This window comes from Puma concolor, chromosome D2 (genome assembly GCF_028749965.1).
Source record: "Puma concolor isolate L17-30 chromosome D2, mPumCon1.1.hap2, whole genome shotgun sequence".
In the NCBI taxonomy this organism is placed as follows: domain Eukaryota; kingdom Metazoa; phylum Chordata; class Mammalia; order Carnivora; family Felidae; genus Puma; species Puma concolor.
In genome coordinates this window covers 5,328,580-5,348,492 of record NC_141677.1, presented here as the reverse complement: position 1 = coordinate 5,348,492, position 19,913 = coordinate 5,328,580, and the positions used below count along the sequence as shown (strand labels likewise).

The window sequence follows — 19,913 nt, the reverse complement described above, 5'->3', positions numbered from 1 at the left end:
GACCAAGAGTTGGAAGCTTAACCTACTGAGCTACCCAAGAGCCCTTTACGTTAGAAGGGCTCCCCTCTACATTCTCGCGGTGTGGTCCCCTCTAGACCACATGCCATGATCAGGATCCTGGAATGCCATTGCCCAGATGGCCCTGAGCTCATGTCCAAGCTCAGCACCGGCCTCTCCTCAGGTCCTTTCTTCCCACCCTGCCATTTGCTCCCTCCTGTGTCTGAGTGTTGACCAAGAGGCAGCCGTGTCCGTGAGTGAGTGGTGGGGGTGATGGGGGGATGGCTGTGATGCACGGTGCTTGGTTGCACAGGGAATCAGTGCCCTGCAAATATTAGTGATGGATCTGGAGGACACTTTGTTAAAATACAAATTATTGAAATACTTTTCCCTGTTGTTCTACCCTTTCCTCTTTTCCAAACATATCAGCACGCTCTTTTTTTTCTTCTAAATTGACTATATTTGGCATATAACATTGTAAATGTAAGGTGTGCAACATGGTAATTGGATACATTTATATACTGTAATTTGATTGCCATTGTGATGATAATTACCACCTCCATCATATTATTCTTTGAGTGGTTGGAATAATTAAGTTCTAGATTCTCAGCAAAGTTGATTATCATATGGTATCCTTGCCAGAATTTACTACACGGTGCATTATATCTTTATGACTTGCTTACTATTACTATTTTTATTTACCATTGTCACTTTGTATCCTTAACATCTGCCTTATCCCCCCACACCCATCCCCCGGTAACCACCATTTTACTCTGTTTTTATGAGTTTGGCATTTTCGATTTCACAAGCAGGTGTATCCTACAGTACTTGTCACTCTCTGATTTAGGTCACTTGCATAATGTCCTCAGGGTCCATCCGTGGTGTTGCAAGAGGCAGGATGTCCTCCCTTCTCATGGCTGAATAATATTCGATGTATATAACATATAGGTGTGTGATTATATAATCCATTCCATATAGACACATATGTCTATGTAGTTGATTCTCACATCTTCTTTACCCATTCCTCCCTTGGTGGGCACCTTAGGTTGTTTCCATATCTTGGCTTTTGTAAATTAATGCTGCAATGAACACGTGAATTTCTTGATCTCAGAATATGTGGTCAATACTAAAAGCTTCCGGAAGATATGGTCCTATCTATTTTCAAAACCTAAATTCATTTAATGAGTTTAAAAAGAGTAGAGTCAAGTGGGGACAGAAGGACCTTTGGAAATGTTTCCTCAAGAATGAATTTCTCTGCATGGACTCACCCGGGAGGGATGGCCGGAAGCATTGGGTCCCCAGCTTGACCAAAGGTCCCCTCTCTTATCTCTGGGCACAAAAGCAGAGAGCCATTGGACAGCATGGGTTCTTCGTGACATTGATAGGAGAGAGATGAGAGAGTTTACATTCCAGCCTCTGGCCATGACATGTCTCCTGGATTTGGTGTGACCTTGAGGAAGAGCTAAACAATGAACATTATCAGACAGCCAACTGAAAAATTGTTCCTACTCCAAAATAATTTGATTGAAGAGAGTGAACAAATGAAAATTTCCAGCACTCCTGAGTCTATATTGAGACTTACATCTGACATATTAGAACATTTATTTTGATTATTGAAGGTCGTAAACAATGATAACACTTAGAACATAAAACTTTTATTTAATTATGGCGGCTGCTAATGTTTATTGAATATTCACTATATGCCAGTCACCTTCTCAATGCTTTGTATCTGTTCTTTTGCTTATTTTCACCACAACCCTATGCAGTGGGTGGTTACATCCACCTCTCCAATTTTTTAAGGGAAGGAAACTGAGGTCTAGAGAGTTTATATTGCTTGCCAAAGGCATAGCTAGTAATTAGTAGCAGAGCCTAATTCAACTTGATTCTCTTTCATTCAGAAGTCCATACATTTAATCCCTATACGGTGGCTCAGGATAAGGAGTTTATATTGTCTCACACAACTGATAAAACTATACCTCATGTCTCCATAATGGTTTGCTTTATCTAAAGTATTTTTACACACAGGAAAGAAATTCTAATTCTTAGAATCTGTACAATAACAGGTAGCCTGTGAAGGTTGGAGTCACTGTGTGATAAGAGCTAAATGTTGCTGATAGACGATGAATCTAGCAGTGATGTATGTAGTATATACTGAGGGGGGGGCAAGAGACCCCCCAGGAGGGGGGGGGTTATAAGTTATATGACTATTTATAAGTTATAAGACTATTGCATAGCTGACTGAGTCAGGTCAGTGACAAATGATCTAATTATGGGAAAAAAGTATGTTGAGAGCCAAAAACATACTTTTGTTGATGAGCCCCCTAAGGGGAAAGTTCACGTATCTATGAGGTTAAGAAGGACCCTTACTTAATCCTTCATCAGTAGAAATTGGTTTCTTTGGTAGGTCAGATTTCTGCTTTTATTCACTTGGTATGAGCTGCAGGAAGCCACTGGCACCGAAATAAACAATACCTGTCAATATTCTTCTTTTTATTTATTTTATTCATTTTGAGAAAGAGATGGGGGAGGGGCAGAGAGAGAGGGAAAGAGATAGAATCCTAAGCAGGCTTTCCACTGTTATCTCGGCTCCTGATCCAGGGCTCGGACTCCTGAACCATGAGATCATAACCTGAGCCGAAATCAAGAGTTGGACACCCAACTGACTGAGCCACCCAGGCAAACCCCCAGTCAGTATTGTTGGCATTAATCTTGATACAGAGCTGATTTCTAGTGACAGAATAAAAAAGCTTCTGTGCTCCAAATGCTACCCAAAAATAAGTAATGGAACAGGATGCTCTGCTCTAGGTAGAGGACATTGTCCAACTATTTCCAGAGTTGCGTTTGTTGGAGATACCTTGCCTTAAAAATAGGGGGCTACATCTAATACCCTGGTTATATTTAAAAATGAATACCAGTGCTATCAACAATAGCCCAATTATGGAAGGAGCCCAAATGTCCCTTGACTGATGAATAGATAAAAGTAGATGTGGGATATAGATACAATGGAATATTACATGTGATCTAAAAGAATGAAATCTTGCCATTTGAAACAACACGGATGGAAGTGGAATGTAGCATGCTAAGCGAATTAAGTCACAGAAAGATAAATATCCGATGATCTCACTCGTGTGGAACTGGAGAAACACAACAGATGAACCTAGGGGAAGGAAAGGAAAAATAAGATAAAAACAGAGGGAGGGAGACAAAACATGAGACTCTTAAATACAGAGAACCAACTGAGGGTTGCTGGGGGGGGGGGGGTGTTGGGGGGGGGATGGGCCTTAAGGAGGGCACTTCTTGGGATGAGCACTGGGTGTTACATGTGACAGATCTGTCACTGGCTCCTACTCCGAAACCGATACTACACTGTATGTGAACTAACTTGAATTTAAAGAAATAATTTTACAAGAAAAAAAGAAAATACGTACACAAATAAAAACAAAGGCTGATAAAATCAAACCTTCCATTACTAAGTAGTTTAAAAACATCAAAACCTGTTTGTTCACTGTGAAAAATATTCAGATAGTTTTTGTGGACTGCTTACTGCAAAGTCCCCTGCCCCCCCACCTCACTCCCTCTGATCGCACTGCGGTCTACCAGGAAATCGCACTGCCTCTACCTGCAGGATCCAGCAGAACTCAGGTGCTCTCCCAGGCCCTCCCCTGCTTCCACCCTTTCCAACCCTCACCATCTATCAGGCAGGAGACCCCTAGCTGGCCTCCAACCTCTGCTGTCTGCCTCCCTGCCATTGACTCTTCACAGAGCTGGGACAGGGTCTCTGGAGTCCACTAAGTGCGACAGACCCCTTGCCTTCCTGGTTCCTCTACCTGGATTCTCTCTCTCAGACCCTACGGTTAACTGTCTACCTCACCTCTCAGATTTCTGCTACCGCCTCACATTTTCAATGAGAATATCTTCATCCTGGCCAGTCTTTCACCTTAGACCCCCTCCCACTGTAATGCCTGTGGAAGTTTTCTAATGGAAATGCTATAGCCCTTACCTCATGTACTTTATCATACGTGTGTGTGCGTGCACACGTATATAATTGTATCATATGTGCTTATTATGTTTGCTCTTTATGTTGTATTTCTGATCAGTAGGCAGGAACCTTGGCTTTCATTGATGAACCCCAAACACCTACAACAATTTATGGCCCATAATAGGCACTCAATTAAGTTTTCGTGAGTAAATAAATCATGTAGTTAAACCAGTATTTTAACAACGGTAAGAATTTTTTTTCTTTGAAATGGACCCACAAAGATACATTGTATTTAGTTGTAACCATGATTGTGCCTTTTACAACTTTTGGTACAATAAAAATACAGTTATCAAACAGAACATTTTGAAAACACAAGAAAGTAGAGAAAAGGAAAAAAAAGTTAAAAGATTGTCATTCCACCTACCACAATATTTGTTAACCTTCTGCTATTTTCCTGCAAAGATTCTCTATGTATAATTAAAGGGGGACTTAAGGAAAACATCTTACATTATGCATATTTTTTATCACCTTTTCCTTGTAATGTTGTAAGTATTCCATGTTTACATGCTTTTCAACACTTTTAATAACTGTAAGTCATTGCTTCTCCAGCTTAGGTGGGTTATATCTCTCGATACTGACTGTATTAGGAGTTAAAAATGAGAATATTTAAAGATATTTACGAGTGCATTTAAAACCACCAAAAATAAACATTATGTGTTAACATAAAAAGTGTATTTTTAATAAAGATGACTGCATCTTCCAAAAACAAACAAAACTTAGTGAACATAGAAGTTTGAATTTACATTTTTTGCAAATCAAGTCAATATCTGGCTTGCTAGAAAACAAATTCTCATATTTGCCTCTGTATTCAATCTGGTGAATTTGTTTTGTTTTGGTGGAAGTATATGAAAAGATCACTCTCAGAGATTGGTGGTAGGAAAGGGGGGGAAGTAGGCTAATGACTTTTTCAGATTATTGTGAACCTTGTTCTTTGATACAACACCACAGCCCAACAAACACTGGTTTATTGAAGGTTAAATGCAATATGGAATGTCAAACAGTAGCTACATTAGTATCCATTGATCCATCTTGTACTTCAAATAGATCTTTATCCATGCATGGTTTTGTAACATCATGCATGTATCAATCACCTGGAAAAATACTGCTTCACTGCACTATGCAGGATTTCCAATCCTAAAAACCCTATTTGTTAATATCCACATATCACCAAAGATCTCATCAGAAAAGTCTTCAAGTATTGGAAAGCTGCTAAGCCCAAAGTGGCAGCTAAAAGTTTTGTGAAGTTGTAATTTTCGTTTGAAAGTTCACATTTTATCATGGGCAACAAACACTGCCTGGGTTGTTCCCCCCTTGTAGTAAAAGCCTCACTTTGTTCGTTTTTGAAAAACTGTCTGCCAGATACACACATCTGAATAACCACAATTTGTTGGTCATTGTGAAGTAAAAATGATGTTCCTTGGATCAAGTGGAAGTCTTCAGCTTGCCGTTCCAGCAAAGACACAAGGGATCTGGGGCGCCTGGGTGGCTCAGTTGGTTAAGCGGCTGACTTGGGCTCAGGTCATGATTTCGCGGTCCGTGAGTTCAAGCCCCGCGTCGGGCTCTGTGCTGACAGCTCGGAGCCTGGAGCCTGTTTGGGATTCTGTGTCTCCCTGTCTCTGACCCTCCCCCATTCATGCTCTGTCTCTCTCTGTCTCAAAAATAAATAAACGTTAAAAAAAAAATTTAAAAAAAAAGACACAAGGGATCTTCCTGGAGACTGCCACCGTGCTTTGGTATACCCAGAAGGACAGCTTGCATACTTGCCATTTTGTCGCACACCATATTCAAAAGATGCGTATTTAAGAGTTGAAACATAATAATATTAATAACTTTTATTATTTCATCAAAAATGTGTTAAAATAAAAAACGACGTTTTATTTAATTTTTCTAACTGTGGGTAAGTGGGGATTAAGCATATAATGGCAACGAGTGCAGTTTGGTGGTCACCGCCTTAACCTGTGCTGAGGGGTCCCCGTTGCTTTCACACCATCGGTGCAAATACCAGCCTGGCTGTTCTAGAATGACCCATAGGTGGGAACAATTATTCCACACCGAATAGCTCAGTACCACTTGTGTTTGTAGCCAGCTGTTCGTAGAAAAGATGATCTTCTTTGATGATTGGTTGCTTCTGATAGCAGATAAATACAAGCAAAAGGGCAAGTGTAGTCATGTCCGTACATTAATCCACTCGGAAGGCAAAAGTGCAGCTCTGTAAAGAAGAACTGAAGTCCCTTCTGTGCTCGCAGCTGTAGCTTTGATTCAACTAGATGCTATATCATTGGAAAGAGGCAGTGCAGTGATTTCTTCTACTGACTTCATCCAGCGGGCGTGGAGCGAGGTCAACTCTGCAATCCTTTCTTGGTCTCTGAGCTACCGTGGGCCTTTTCGAGTCATTGCAGTATGGTGACTCATCCCGTGAGATGCTCCCCTTCCTAATTTGAAAGGCCGTACCAAACAATTTTGGGCCTTCAGAATCCTCATCACGTCTACATTTAAAAGTTCCATTTCCTTTTCTTTAAATTTTGAATGATTGGGCTCAAAGTGACATCATAACTGACACAATAAGGTTGTTTAAGAAATATTCCTTTCTGTAAGACAATAAGGGAAATTATAATTCTTAGGGAAAAGTTGATTTTGTCATATTTTTCTTATTTGTAGTGACATTCTTAAAAATGAACAAAAATATAATGAGCTTTCTTTTATTTAGTTCTTAATAATAATTACAAAAGTCTGAAGCTATAACAGCTTTAGATAAAATTCTAAAAGTTAGAAATATTTTGCAAAACATATAAAACTATTATTGTGACACAAGATATGCAAATGTATGTTCTTCTTACTGTTTTGTTTTTGTTTTTTTTTTCACTTTGACATAAGAAACACAGGTCTGAATAGCCAGTTATTCAGGAGTTCAAAAGAATGATCTGTTGAATGATAAGGTTACGAGATTATAGGACATGTGTGATAACTGTCTAGTAAGAGCACAGATTTACTGAAATTATGCTGAGTTAATTTCTGTAAATAGTACACATATTATAAACCTATATACTACCTTACATTCTAGGAAACCCAAGAACATACAAGCATATATCCATTAGCCATCAAAGCAATGATGTCACCATATTTTGTCTTTTTTTTTTTAATTTTATTGTTTATTTTTGAGAGAGAGATAGAGCATGAGCGGGTGAGGAGCAGAGAGAGAGAGGGAGACACAGAATCCGAAGCAGGCTCCAGGCTCTGAGCTGTCGGCACAGAGCCTGACGTGGGGCTCGAACTCACAGACTGCGAGATCGTGACCCGAGCTGAAGTCGGATGCTTAACCCACTGAGCCACCCAGGTGCCCCGATGTCACATATTTTGTACGGTGTCTGTGGGATTCTGTTGTATACATGTGAAAGAATACGGTATTAAAGGCAAATTACAAGTTACACTATTTGCTTTGACTTTGAGACCCCCCTTAAAAGGGATCTTGGGGAATCTGCAGACTCTTACATCACATTTCAAGCTGCTGCTGTATAAAATTCTATATTCTGTAAGTGTTTCAATTTCATTGACACATGGCTGTAATAAAATTCTTTGTCCTTGGGTTTTCTCTCCCCTCTGTTAATTGTTCCTTTCAAACAGTAGATTGGCAGAAATAAAAGCATTAAGACAAATTCAGAATGTGGGACATCCAATAAGACAGTTGTCCAATCTCTTCCAAAGTTAATGCCATGGGGGAAGGTGGGAGAGGGGTGTTGTAGAACGAGAGACTAGAGGTAAAGGTACAGAACAGCCAAGAGAAATTGATGGGCAGAATTTTACTGGATCCTGGTTTAAGAAGAAAAAAAAAATAGTAAAGACATTTTTGAACATAAGTAATGTTTTAATATGAAACAGATACTAGATGTTATTACAGAAGTGGTGTTCATTTTCTTATGTATGATAATGGTACTATACTTAGACACACGTTCTCATTTTTCGGATATGTACGTTGCAGGTGAGGGACTGGGATGAAGTTTCATGGTATCTGCAACTATGAAATGTTTCCTCGAAAATGATCTATGAGCCTATTTATAGACACAAAGAAAAATGGGTGAACTGAAGGTACATAAAGATAGCACAAGTGTTAAGAGTGGCAAATCTAGGTGGTGGGGATACAGGTGATTCTTGAACTATTCTTTCAGTCTTTCAATTTGTTTAACTTTTTTCATGATAAAAAGGTAGTTAATAAATCAAATATTATTAATATTATTCATATCCATATCACTATCAAAAAGACTATAGAACTGTTTTGAAAGTTGCATGAGGCATTTTCTAATAATGCGACTGTAAACCATACCAGCCAGTGGATAAGTGATGAGCTCCACGTAATTTAGAGGGGGATTTTCCAACTTCTGTCACTTACGTTGGGTGGTGCCACCTCAGGCCAGCTCTCAAGGGCACACTTGTCAAATCTGTAAAAGGGGTGACAATAACAATGGTGATTTCAGAAGGTGGTTGTAAAACAAAACTTTATGTTCTCTATAAAATGCTTACCCCAGTGCCTGGCCAATAGGAGGGACTCAAATCTCGTCTTGTATTATTGTCTTTGCAAATTGCAAATTCCAAGTCCTTACTTGATTCCATTAGAAAAACCAATGGCAGAGCTTTACAGGCATTAAATCATCTCTATTACATTACATTCAAACACATTCTATAACTTCAGGCCTATTGTAAGTCCTTAGGGGAATCAGCAGTCTTAATAGATGTGTAAGAATTACTTGTAATTAGCATGAAGATTGTTATAATAAATTATTTTTCACTTAAAATATTCTTCTCTACTGTTGAAGCATTTTCTGGAAGTTTGTCCTTATAATTATTTTGCCTTCAGTTTTCTAAATCATAAACAACTTCATCTTGAATTTTATGTGCAAATTAGTAGAGTCTACATGAATGTCTTTTGATGTTTGGGGGAAATTTAACCAACATATTTCATGGGTAGAATTCCAAATTATGAATATCCTCAATTGTTTTGTTCTTGGTGTTGAAGCTCTTGGTGAACCAATAATTCTTAGAAAGGAAATTAATCCTATGAGAGGCGACGCCTGGGTGGCTCACTTGGTTAAACATCTGACTCTTGATTTCAGCTCAGGTCATGATCTCATGATTCGTGGGTTCGAGCCTCATGTTGGGCTCCTCACTGTTAGCACACGTGCTCTCTCTCTCTTACTCTCTCTCAAAATAAATAAATTTAAAAATATAGTGTTTGTAATGATAAAGGTCTTAGGATTTTAAAGATAGCTACAGAAGTATATTCAAAGCAATTTATTAAAGTGAAGCCATTTGGTTTTTTGTCAGTTGCTCTCCATTTGGTTAAATTTAGAAGTTCCCCAGTGGTTACCATTTTTTCACAATGTTTCTTCTTAAAAATCAGCCTTAATCTTTGTTGGTAACAAATGCCACTGAATGCTTTGAGACATTTAAAATTGTCAAAGATTAGGATAAGCATACAACAGAATATTATTCAGACGAGAAAGAAGGAAGTTCACATTTGCAACATGGCTGGACCTTGAAGGCCTTAACGCTAAGTGAAACAAGGCCAGACTGAAAAAGACGAATACCGTATGCTATCACGTGTATGTGGAATCGAAGTAAAAAGTCAAGGTCATAGAAACATTGGGTCTTAACGTGGGTGTGGGGGGCTGGAGGGTGGAGACAGGAAGATGCTGGTTAAAATGATACAAACTTTCAGGTACAGCTTAGGATGAATAAGGTCTATATCTAACGTATCACATGGTGATGATGAGGGGTAACACCGTGAAATGTGCTAATGGAGTAAAACTGCAAATATTTTCCACCAAAAAAAAAAAAAAAGATAAATACGTGCGGTAACACGCGTGTTAATTACCTAGATGGGATGAGCCCTTTCACGATGTGTACATGTATCAGGATGTACACTTTAAATATCTCATTCTATTTGTCATTTATACCTCAGAGCTGAAAAAAAAAGCACAGTTGTAAAAGGTATTTAAAGTGCCCTTCCTACCATTTAATGTTTATGTTTTTGCTTAATGTATTATGTCATCAAGCACATACTAATTTTTTTTTTCTTGTGGACAAGAACTCTCCAGAACGTGGAATTATTATGGTATGGATTGGCATGGACATAGCATATAGTTCAGATAAAGTGGAGCATAGAAGAGACTACAGGCTTGTCTAAGGAAGGGAGCCAATTATAATATGAGGAAAACTCGATTGTAGTTTGTGGTTCACACCAATACCCACTGGGATAGAAGCATTCTGATCACCCTTCCATCTTAGGAGATGCTGAGAGATAGCTCATTAAAAGAACAAGGAAGGGGTAGATTTTTCCACCTGCATCACTCATGGAAATAGTTTCCTCTGTGTTCCTCTGTTTCTGTGAGAAGTTCCATCCAGCTGCTGAAATAGACTGCCTTCTGGAAATTAAAACCCACACGGCTAAGACCATAGCAGTAAATCTGGTGGAACAGATGGGCCTGGGTGAATCGTTCTACCTCTGAATAAAGACCTTGGGATGTTGTCAGTAGGCTTTACACTAAGTAATAGGAATCAGAGGGACAGATGAACGGTATGCTCTGATTTCTTTCATTGTATTGTTCTAACCAAGCCTGAATTATTTGCTAAGTCGAATATCAGATACGCAAATGTAGATGCACTCATTATAGCCTTCTATTTAAGCATTGAAGTATGATTATATGAGACTTGAGTTCTGTATCCCAGTTAGGCTTTCCAGTGGAGTTTCAAGAATGACATGTTGATGGGCGTGTTTATTTCTTTTGAAGTCATTACTATTTCACATATAAAAGAACTTTTGTTGGTCTGTGCATTTAGCATCGCTCCGTATTTTCCTTTGCTGGTCATTGGGTGGAAAAATTAGAGAAGGAGGAGGTAAGGGAAACTAATATTTTCCTGGCCTACTGAGTCTGGCTTTTTTTCTCCACGTCTGATCTGCTCCTTATCATTGTCCCAGGATGCCTTCACACATCCCTGCTTTCATAACTTTGCTCTACATGCACTAACGTGTCGTTGTTTGTAAATGATGGGAAATACAGGAGTTGAATAAGACAGATAAGCTGTTCTTATTTTTGTGGAATTTTAATTCTTGCAGGGAGAATACCCCAGAACAAATCCCTGATTAAATATCTAATGACTGCTAGAGCAGGGGATAAAGAAGCTCTCAGGGGGAGAACCTGACCTGGCTGGAGGGGGTTGGGGAGAGAGCAAGCTTCCAAGGTTGTTGAATGAATGCTTGCAGGTGTGAGTGTATCATCATTCAAGCTGTGTCCTAAAGAATGAGTAGAGGTGTCCTGTAGAAGGGAGTGTGCGTCAGTGTGCGCGTGCGTGCGTGTGTGTACGTACAGAGGGACCTAGAGAGGAATCTGGTGAGAGAAGACTGGTAAAGAAGAAACTGTTTTTTCCCCCGTTATAGCCGAGGCATCTATAATTATAAGTGGGCTTTAACCTCGGCTCTGGCCCACTTCTGTGTTCTCCCTGGTACAACATGCCTTTTCCCTGTCGGTCATCAAGTCACGCTCGCGTCCGTGCTTTCGTCTTCATCCGCAGGTTCTTGGTCGTGAAACGTTTGCTGTTGCACGTTGCTGTTTGGTTGGTGGAAGGAAGTTGCTTCAGCATCTTCTCTGTTTGCTTTTGCAGTGTCCCAACGTTCCAGAGCCTTCCTGAAGAGATCCTCAGTAAGCTTGCTGATGTCCTCGAAGAGGTAATTGTTTTTAAGCCCTTGAACTTTGTGGTTGGGACATAGCCCAGCACAGCAGCGTGATGACGGGTCACCCACGGCAGAGAGACCCTGAAAGAGCTTTCAGCCCTGGGGTGAGCAGTGTACGTGGCATTGAATAAAAGCCAGCTCAGCACACCTGTCATTTATACGCAGTTAGAAAGGTGCAAATCGACTTAGCGACTGAGGGAGGAAAACCCCATTGTGGCAAATAGGATGTTTCCTTTGACTTCCAAGAATGGGAGATGGCGAATTTCTCTCTTCTTTCGGTCCGTGTAAAGCAAGATTTCAGTAGCTACCCCTCAGAAGCTTCAGATGAGCAAATTTACAACAGGTATATGTTTTATTAGCATATGAGTATGTATGCACCAGTGCAAAAATGTCGCTAATATTCGTATTCTCTGAAGCTGTGAAGCCCAGGGAATGGTACCACAGGGCCCACTAGGTTTGCAGCTTCCTGACTGGCCAGGGAAGGATAGGGTCTCTGCAGAGACAGCGAAGGAGGGGGCCCGTGCAGGAGCACAGGGTGATGGGGGTGAGAGGAGCTGGGGGACACCTGCTCTGGTATCTTCTGCTTCCCCAGGGATCCCGAAAGCAGGGTCACCGGCTGAGGATGAAGAACGGGCGGAGGTATGGGAGGTTCGGGGACAGAGGAGGAGGCAGGACAGACGTGGAGGCGTGGATGAGCTGGGAAAACACAGCGTGACCGCCAGGTGCCCTGCCACCCCACTTGACGTTAGCCGTCCCAAATCTAAATTAAACAGGCGAGGAAGAGTTGATCGAAGACTTGTGACAGGGGGCACAGATCAGGCTCAACCCTGCTGGAACAGGAGGTGGCAGATTTTTAAGTACTGGGCTGAGCTAGTGGAGAATAAGGGAGGGGGAGGGAAAAGTCCTCCTGGGGTAGGAGGCCGGCCAGTGTGATGAGGTCCTTGGAGTCGGCCCATCGTCCCTTCCAGAAGCCGGGCTCCTGCCCTCCCACAGACACGCGGGTGTGGGTACTGGGCCAAGAACAAGGAGGGGTGAGGAGAGAATATGGAGCTGAGGTGCAGGTTCAGAAAGGACGGTGGCTCTGGCCCCGGGATGTGGCCAGCGCGAGGATGGGAGGTGTGTGCGGAGGAGCGGGGCCAGCTGGAGATGGTGGCATCGGGGGGGTGTGAGTCTCAGGAGCGCTGAGCAATTGTCAGAGTTGTGCGCGAGCAGGGGTGACTTGGAAAGATGCCGAAGATGGTTTTCTCTCCGGGCCCCACCCCCACCCCCGCCCATCCCGGCCCTTCAAGGATCCGTAGAAGCCCAGAGGTTCCTCTACACGAATTCTAGCTCCTGGCCTATGGGAAAGAGCCCACCTACGATGCGCTGGTCTCCCTCACCTCCTGTGAAGGAAAGCAAAAGTCACATTGGGTAACCAGGTTCAAGTGGACGGAATTCACGAGAAAAAAACAGGGGTTGCGCTTCTCCCTGAACGCCCTGACCCCGGTGCCTGTAGCCTCTTGGGATGCAAAACCGCTCTCCCTGGCCCTTTTGGTTTTTCCTTTCCTCGCTGAATACACGCAGAAGAGCTCTCTGATGCCCTTTTCTGTTTTTCACCAAAGCAAACTAAAAGTACAGACTTGACTAGTCCCAATCAAGCCCTGCAAAAAAATCCTTTAATCACGTTCTTTCTTTGCCACAGCTGTGGGAGGATTTGTATGCTCTGCAAGACAATGGCGAGAGCTCTGTAACCATTCTGACCGAAGAAAGATTTTCGCCTTTTAGGTCAGATTTCCTAATCGGCAGGTGCCTTAATGGACGTTTGGATGGTGTGAGCCACAGTGCATCCTATAGGGATGCTGCAGGGGAAGGGACACGCGTGCATTTGTTTTGAAGCAAGGCGCCCACGTATTTGTTTTGAGGACACGAAAGTGAAGTAAACAAACAAAATGCAAAGTAGACCTCTGAATAGACCACGCGGTGCGCGTAAGTATTCGACTCAAGTTGCATAAGCAAGTACAGTGAGACGTTAGATGCAATTATGGATCAGATAGAGTGAGCAAATTGGGAAGAACAAAAGCAACGGTAATGTCACATCACGTTAATGGGAATGTGCTTGCATAGTAATGGAGCTGTCTTTCTTTCTGCAAGTGTCCACAAGATGAAAGAAGGCCAGATCCTCCTGAAAGGACAGCGGTATTATTGTCGCGTTCAACAAAGAAGTGGCAGCCTTGTTTGTTGGGCAGATATTTGGGGAGCACCTGCCCCGTGCCAGGAATTGCTGTGGCTCTGGGGATCCGGGGCTGTGCTCCGGCAACGTTAAGTTCCAGCGGAGGCGACAGACGAGGCAAACGGTGCTGGGGATGAGGCCGCTCGGTATGGGGTTGCTGTAGGAGGACCTCCCTGGGGAGGTGAGGTTCATGCTGACATCCAAATCCAGATAGGAGATGCCCTGCATGCCGGGCAGAGCTGAGAGCAGACACAGGTCCTAAAGCAGGAGGAAGCTTCTTCCCCTTGAGGAACAGAAGGAAGGTTTATAGCAGGCTGACATGGGGCTGGAGGAAGTCAGGCAAGGCCTGTTGACAGTGGCTTTGCGGGCACGATGAGAACTTTGGTTTTTATTCTGAGCACGATGGGGAGACGTGGAGGGTTGGAAGCCGTGAAGGGGCACGTTCTGAGTTGTGTTTTAATCACCTCTGGCTGGCTGGTGGGTGAAGGGGGGTTGGAGTGGATCAGACTGCCGTCAGCCCAGTGAGGCTGGGCGTCCCTGTGCGCGCGTACTTTCTGGCTCTTGTTCCTTCTAGTCACTGTGAAACAATACTTCCAGTGTAAGGGGACAAAAAGAGTTCAAGAACGGGGACAGGGGACGCAGGGGCAGAGAGAGATAATGTGTCACAGATGGAAAGAGAAATGAAGTGGTTCAGGAGGGTCCGTGTGACTAAAGGACACGCAGGGGACACTTGGGGCATCCTCTCCTACAGGTGTAAAAGAAGCCTCTGTCCGAGCCATTTCTGCCACTGCCCCCCCAGCTTCCCCGCCCCTCAGTAATTTCTAGTGCGGACGTACATAGCCGCTTTTGTGTTCGTCCCTGTGAGATTCTATAACAGGAACTAGGACCCTTACTCTTTTCTTTTAAGTTCACTTATTTTGAGAGAGAGAGAGAGCTCAAGTGGGGGAGCCACAGAGAGAGAGGGAGAGAGAGAATCCCAAGCAGGCTCCATGATGTCAGCACAGAACCCAACGCAGGGGGGGTTCTCATGAACCGAGAGATCATGACATGAGCCGAAATCAAGAGTCAGATGCTTAAACTACTGAGATGCCCATGCGCCCCCTAATACTCTTTTTCTATGTATGGCAATTTAGTGACCCTTGCTTTTGTGTCTTTATATCATAGAGTAGAAAGATTTCCTTTGCATATTGAATCTCCCTTGCCTCCTTAGGGACATACAAAAGTTCTCTCTAGTTCCTTTCAGGAGGTGCGTGTAGGCGTAAGTTCTTGTCAGAAGACCTATCCGATGAAGCACACTGATCCCAACCTTTTCCCAGGCTGGGTTCTGCAAAGACATGTTGAAATAATCTGTGTGACTTTCTCATTGTTCAGCTTCATTATCAGTGCGGTATGCTTTTCCACGTCTGACTCCAACCAAGTCTTTCTACATATCAGAGAAGATTTCAGGTGCTCCCAGTTTGGTTTGCTAGAGAAGCCATTTTATTGTTGGTAAAATACATCAGAAGAGGCGTTTTTGGTGCGTGTAGTGAATAGCAACCTCAAACTTCAGAAACTGATTTCATTGGCCTCCATCCTATCCCATTCCTTTTATCAAAGCAAAAAGTGTCTATTTGAATTAATTAGTCAAGTGTTATGATCTATTCTGAGACTCTAGAAAACACCCAGGGGTAAAGGAAGAGAAGTGTGAAATTATAAGATAAGGTGTAATTTCTTCTTTATTACTATAACAATGAATGACACACACTTCCTTTTTCCTTCACATACACATGATTAGTCTTTGTGATGAATTACATTTTTCAAATGGATGGGGCAATTCCTAGCTAATCCCCAACTGAGAAATAGTTCACTTCAATGCTTACCTATCCAAGCACAGTGGGCAATAAACCCATATCTGACGTTCGTTCAAATATCAGGACTGTGGTGACATCTTTAAGGATATTGGCACACAAAAACATTTTCCGATAGAGAAGACGAGTAAGAATTAACCTGAAAGCCTATCGCAAAGCGTGTTCAAAAATTTGAGGAAGAGTTATGTTTTTGCCCTCACGGGCAAAACAGTTGAGAACTCAGGGAAAATTACTTCATGGAAAATGCCAGATTGAAGACCAAATTAAGCCAACAAATTCACTTTTCACCGCTTGGCATAGCATATTTTCCCTTTATGTGAATAGAAGTGGGGCATGGGTGCTATATTTAAATCCCTTGATTTTTAAATGGAAAATAAAGCATATCAAAACCACTTCTTTGCATTTATTGGAATCTGTTTCATGTCCAATTTGCTCATTAAAACATTGGATTTGTTCATCTTAGAATTAAAAATCCTCTTTGCTACATCAGCTTTGTAAAGCTCTTCACCTCTGGGTCAGCAACCTCACACGATTGCATCTTGGACACGCTTGAGCCTGAATAATGCTCGTTCTGCTCTGTGTCCCTAGATGGTCGATTGGTTTTTTATTTTGTTTTGTTGTTGGTATTTATACCATCGTGGTCCTGACAAACTCTTAAGATAAATAATATTCCTCGGACGTCTTGAATTAGGGAAAAGATGAGAAAGTAAAAATGGGGGAAAAAAGGCAAGGAGAAAATGTTTTTCAGATCCCCCATTACTTGATAATTTAGTAGGAGGCAAATACCAGATTATACCATCCAGAGAATATCGCTGGAGAAAGAGGCGAATGTACCAGATGCACTCCTTCTCGCTTCAAGGTCCAGCAGGTGTGAGTAAGTATGTCACTGTTCCTCGGTGGTACCCTGTCACATTGAGGTCTTCCCAAATCCCTCTGCATTCTCTACAGTTGTTAGTAATGCAGGGGAAAGTTCTACATTTGATTGAGTTATTGGAACGTTCTGTAAAGCTCTCTTTTTTCCACTCTAAACAGGCCTGGAGTCTTCAGGAAAGAAACTGATGGAGCAGACAGGAACATTATTAGTTCTTTTGAAATCTGTTGTTTGGATTAAACTTTTTCTTCCCTTCCTTCAGGCCTGGCTCTTGCTATTCAAAGCCAAGCTGGAGGGAATTCAAAGACCTGTTCTTTCGCAATTGCTTTCGGATAAAGGGCTCTGAATATGAAGATTAGACTGTTTGGTTCTTTCTGGTTTCTTTTGGGTCATCCTTTCTATGAGGCAAATAACTGCTTTTGAAGGGGGATGGTGTGGGAAGTGTGTGTGCTTGGTGGCAGGACATAGAGATGAGAAAGTAAAGACAAAACTCTGTTTAATATTAACTTCTTCATGTTTTATTGTTTTTTTAAGCTTATTTATTTCGAGGCAACGGGCAGAGAGAGAGAATCCCAAGCAGGCTCTGCTCTCAGCCCAGAGCCAGATGTGGGGCTCAATTCCACAATGGTGAGATTATGACCTGAGTCAAATCAAGAATTAGATGCTTAACTGACTGACCCACCCAGGCGCTCCTACATCTTACTCTATTATAGAAGTATATATGGAATGGAAGAACATATTCGCAAATCACATGTGAGAAGAGATTTGTGTTATTCAGTGTTCTCTAGAGAAGCAGAACCAATGGGATGAATATATATACAAAGATTTGTTTTAAGGGATTCGCTCATGTGATCATGGAGTCTGCCAAGTTCAAATTCTACAGAATGGGCTCGCAGGCTGGAGACGAGAAGTTCAAGTCCAAAGGCCATCTGCTGGCAGAATTCCTTCTTGGCAGGGAGGTCAGTCTCTGTTCTGTTAAGATCGTCAGTTGATTGGATGAGACCCACCCAATGATAAAGGGAAATCTGCTCCACTCACAGTCTACTAATTTAAATATTAATTTTATCCACAAAAAATACCCTCAGTGAAAAATCCAAAATACTGTTTGAGCAAAGACCTGGATACTGAGGGCCAAGCCAAGTGGACAAATTCACCATCACAGGACTTGTATCTAATATATATCAAGAACACTTACAACTTGGGGCGCCTGGGTGGCGCAGTCGGTTAAGCGTCCGACTTCAGCCAGGTCACGATCTCGCGGTCCGTGAGTTCGAGCCCCGCGTCGGGCTCTGGGCTGATGGCTCGGAGCCTGGAGCCTGTTTCCGATTCTGTGTCTCCCTCTCTCTCTGCCCCTCCCCCATTCATGCTCTGTCTCTCTCTGTCCCAAAAATAAATAAACGTTGAAAAAAAAAAAAAAAACACTTACAACTCAATAATAAACACAGTTCAATTTTAGAGGTAGCACGTGACTTGAATAGACATCTCCCCAAAGAAGAGATGCGCAGAAGGCCACTAAGCACATGTAAAGAGTTTCAATGTTAATAGTCACTAGGGACATGAAAATCAAAGCCATGAAGGTGTACCATTTCACACCCACTTGGATGGCTGGAATTAAAAAGACAGATGATAACAAATGTGGACGTGAAGAAATTAAAACTCTAAAATGTCACTGGTGTGGTTGTAAAATCCCATGGCTTCTTTGAAAGTCAGGCAACTCCTTGACATAGCAGACACAGGGTTACCATGTGATGCATATGTTCTGTTATTGGGTATTTTCCAAGAGAATCGAAAATAGACATCCAGGGGCACCTGAGTGGCTCGGTCGGTTAAGCATCCGACTCTTGACTTCAGCTCAGGTCATGATCTCACTGTCCTTGAGTTCAAGCCCTGTGTTATGCTCTGTGCTGACAGAGTGGAACTGGCTTGGAATCCTCTCTCCTCCTCCCTCTCTGTCTTCCCCCGCTATTTCAAAAATAAGTAAACTTAAAAAAAAAAAAAAAGAAAATAGATGTCCACACAAAAGATTGTAAATGAATGTCCATGGCAGTATTATTCCTAATAGCCTAGAAGTAGAAACATAATAAGTAAATCAAATGTGCTGTGCTCATACAGTGCAATATTATTCGGCTATAAAATGCCATACATCGAATGAGTCTATTGAAACGAAATGCCCAGAATAGGCAGGTCTGTAGAGCTAGAACCCAGGAGGTTGAGGGGCATGGGGAGTGATTAATGAGCATGGGTGTCTTTTCAGGGTGATGAAAATATTTTGAAATTAGATCTTGGTGATAGTTGCACGAGTATCTATACTGAAAACCGTGGAATTGTGGACTTTAAATGGTTGAATTTTATAATCTGTGAATTCTATCTTAAAGCTTTCGGAGAAATGTAAAAGAAGAAAGAATGGAAGGATAGGATGGTAAAGAGGTGGTGGAATATGAGCAATATTGCGGGAGATGATGTAAGGAAACAATTGAAGGAACTTAGAAATTTGTCCTGGAGAAGACTTTGGGGTTGAGAGTATTGGATTGTTTTCTAAGTAGACTATATTGTCTGTGTTGGGGATGGGATGCTTAGTCTCTAAAAACAGTGAGACTTTAGCAACCTAGTTAACCCATTATTCATCAATGTCTCATTTACGAATGGGGATAGCATCCATTTCTGCCTCTCGTAGCATTGCCGTGGTCTTACGCTGGATGATGAACGTAAAATCATTAAACGTAAACACGCCATCTTGGATGCTGGTCAGCAGTGCTTACCAACGAATCCACCTATCGGCACGCGTAGAAAACACATGTCTTGCACACATGGCAGGCACACGCACGAGACTGTTCATGGCTGTCGGGTGTGTGGGCTGTCCCGAGTCCTACTCATGTCTCCATCTGGAAGGCTGAGAAGGCATCGGTGGTGTCTGGGGTCACCTGCGGTTGTTACAACCCCAGGTGAGGGTGGCAGGCGGCTGCTGTCGGCCTCCCGTGGTTAGAAGCAGGGATGATACGAAGCATCCTCCGTTGCACAGGACAGCACTTCAACAAGTATCCAGCCCCAAATGTCAGTAGTACAGACACAAATTCTGCTGCAAACCGCAGGTATGATGCACTTGGGAAAGTCTGCTAAATGTGTGAAGGAAATAAAATCGGGTGATACGGTAGACAGTACCAGGGATGGACGGTTTGGAGAGTTATCTCGGAAGAGGTGGCCTTCGGGTTGACAGGCGTGCACATGGC

The 19,913-nt window shown here is 42.3% G+C and overlaps 1 protein-coding gene across 4 annotated transcripts in view; it reads left to right on the top strand.

Moving 5' to 3' along the window:
• Positions 1 to 19,913, top strand: part of PRKG1 (protein kinase cGMP-dependent 1) — a 1,267,967-nt gene that overhangs the window by 894,649 nt on the left and 353,405 nt on the right. For all 4 annotated transcript variants that reach the window (XM_086679490.1, XM_086679489.1, XM_086679491.1 and 1 more), the window contains exon 5: positions 11,690 to 11,753. In XM_086679490.1, coding sequence (XP_086535616.1) covers positions 11,690 to 11,753 — 64 coding nt within the window. The remainder of the gene's footprint in view (positions 1 to 11,689; positions 11,754 to 19,913) is intronic.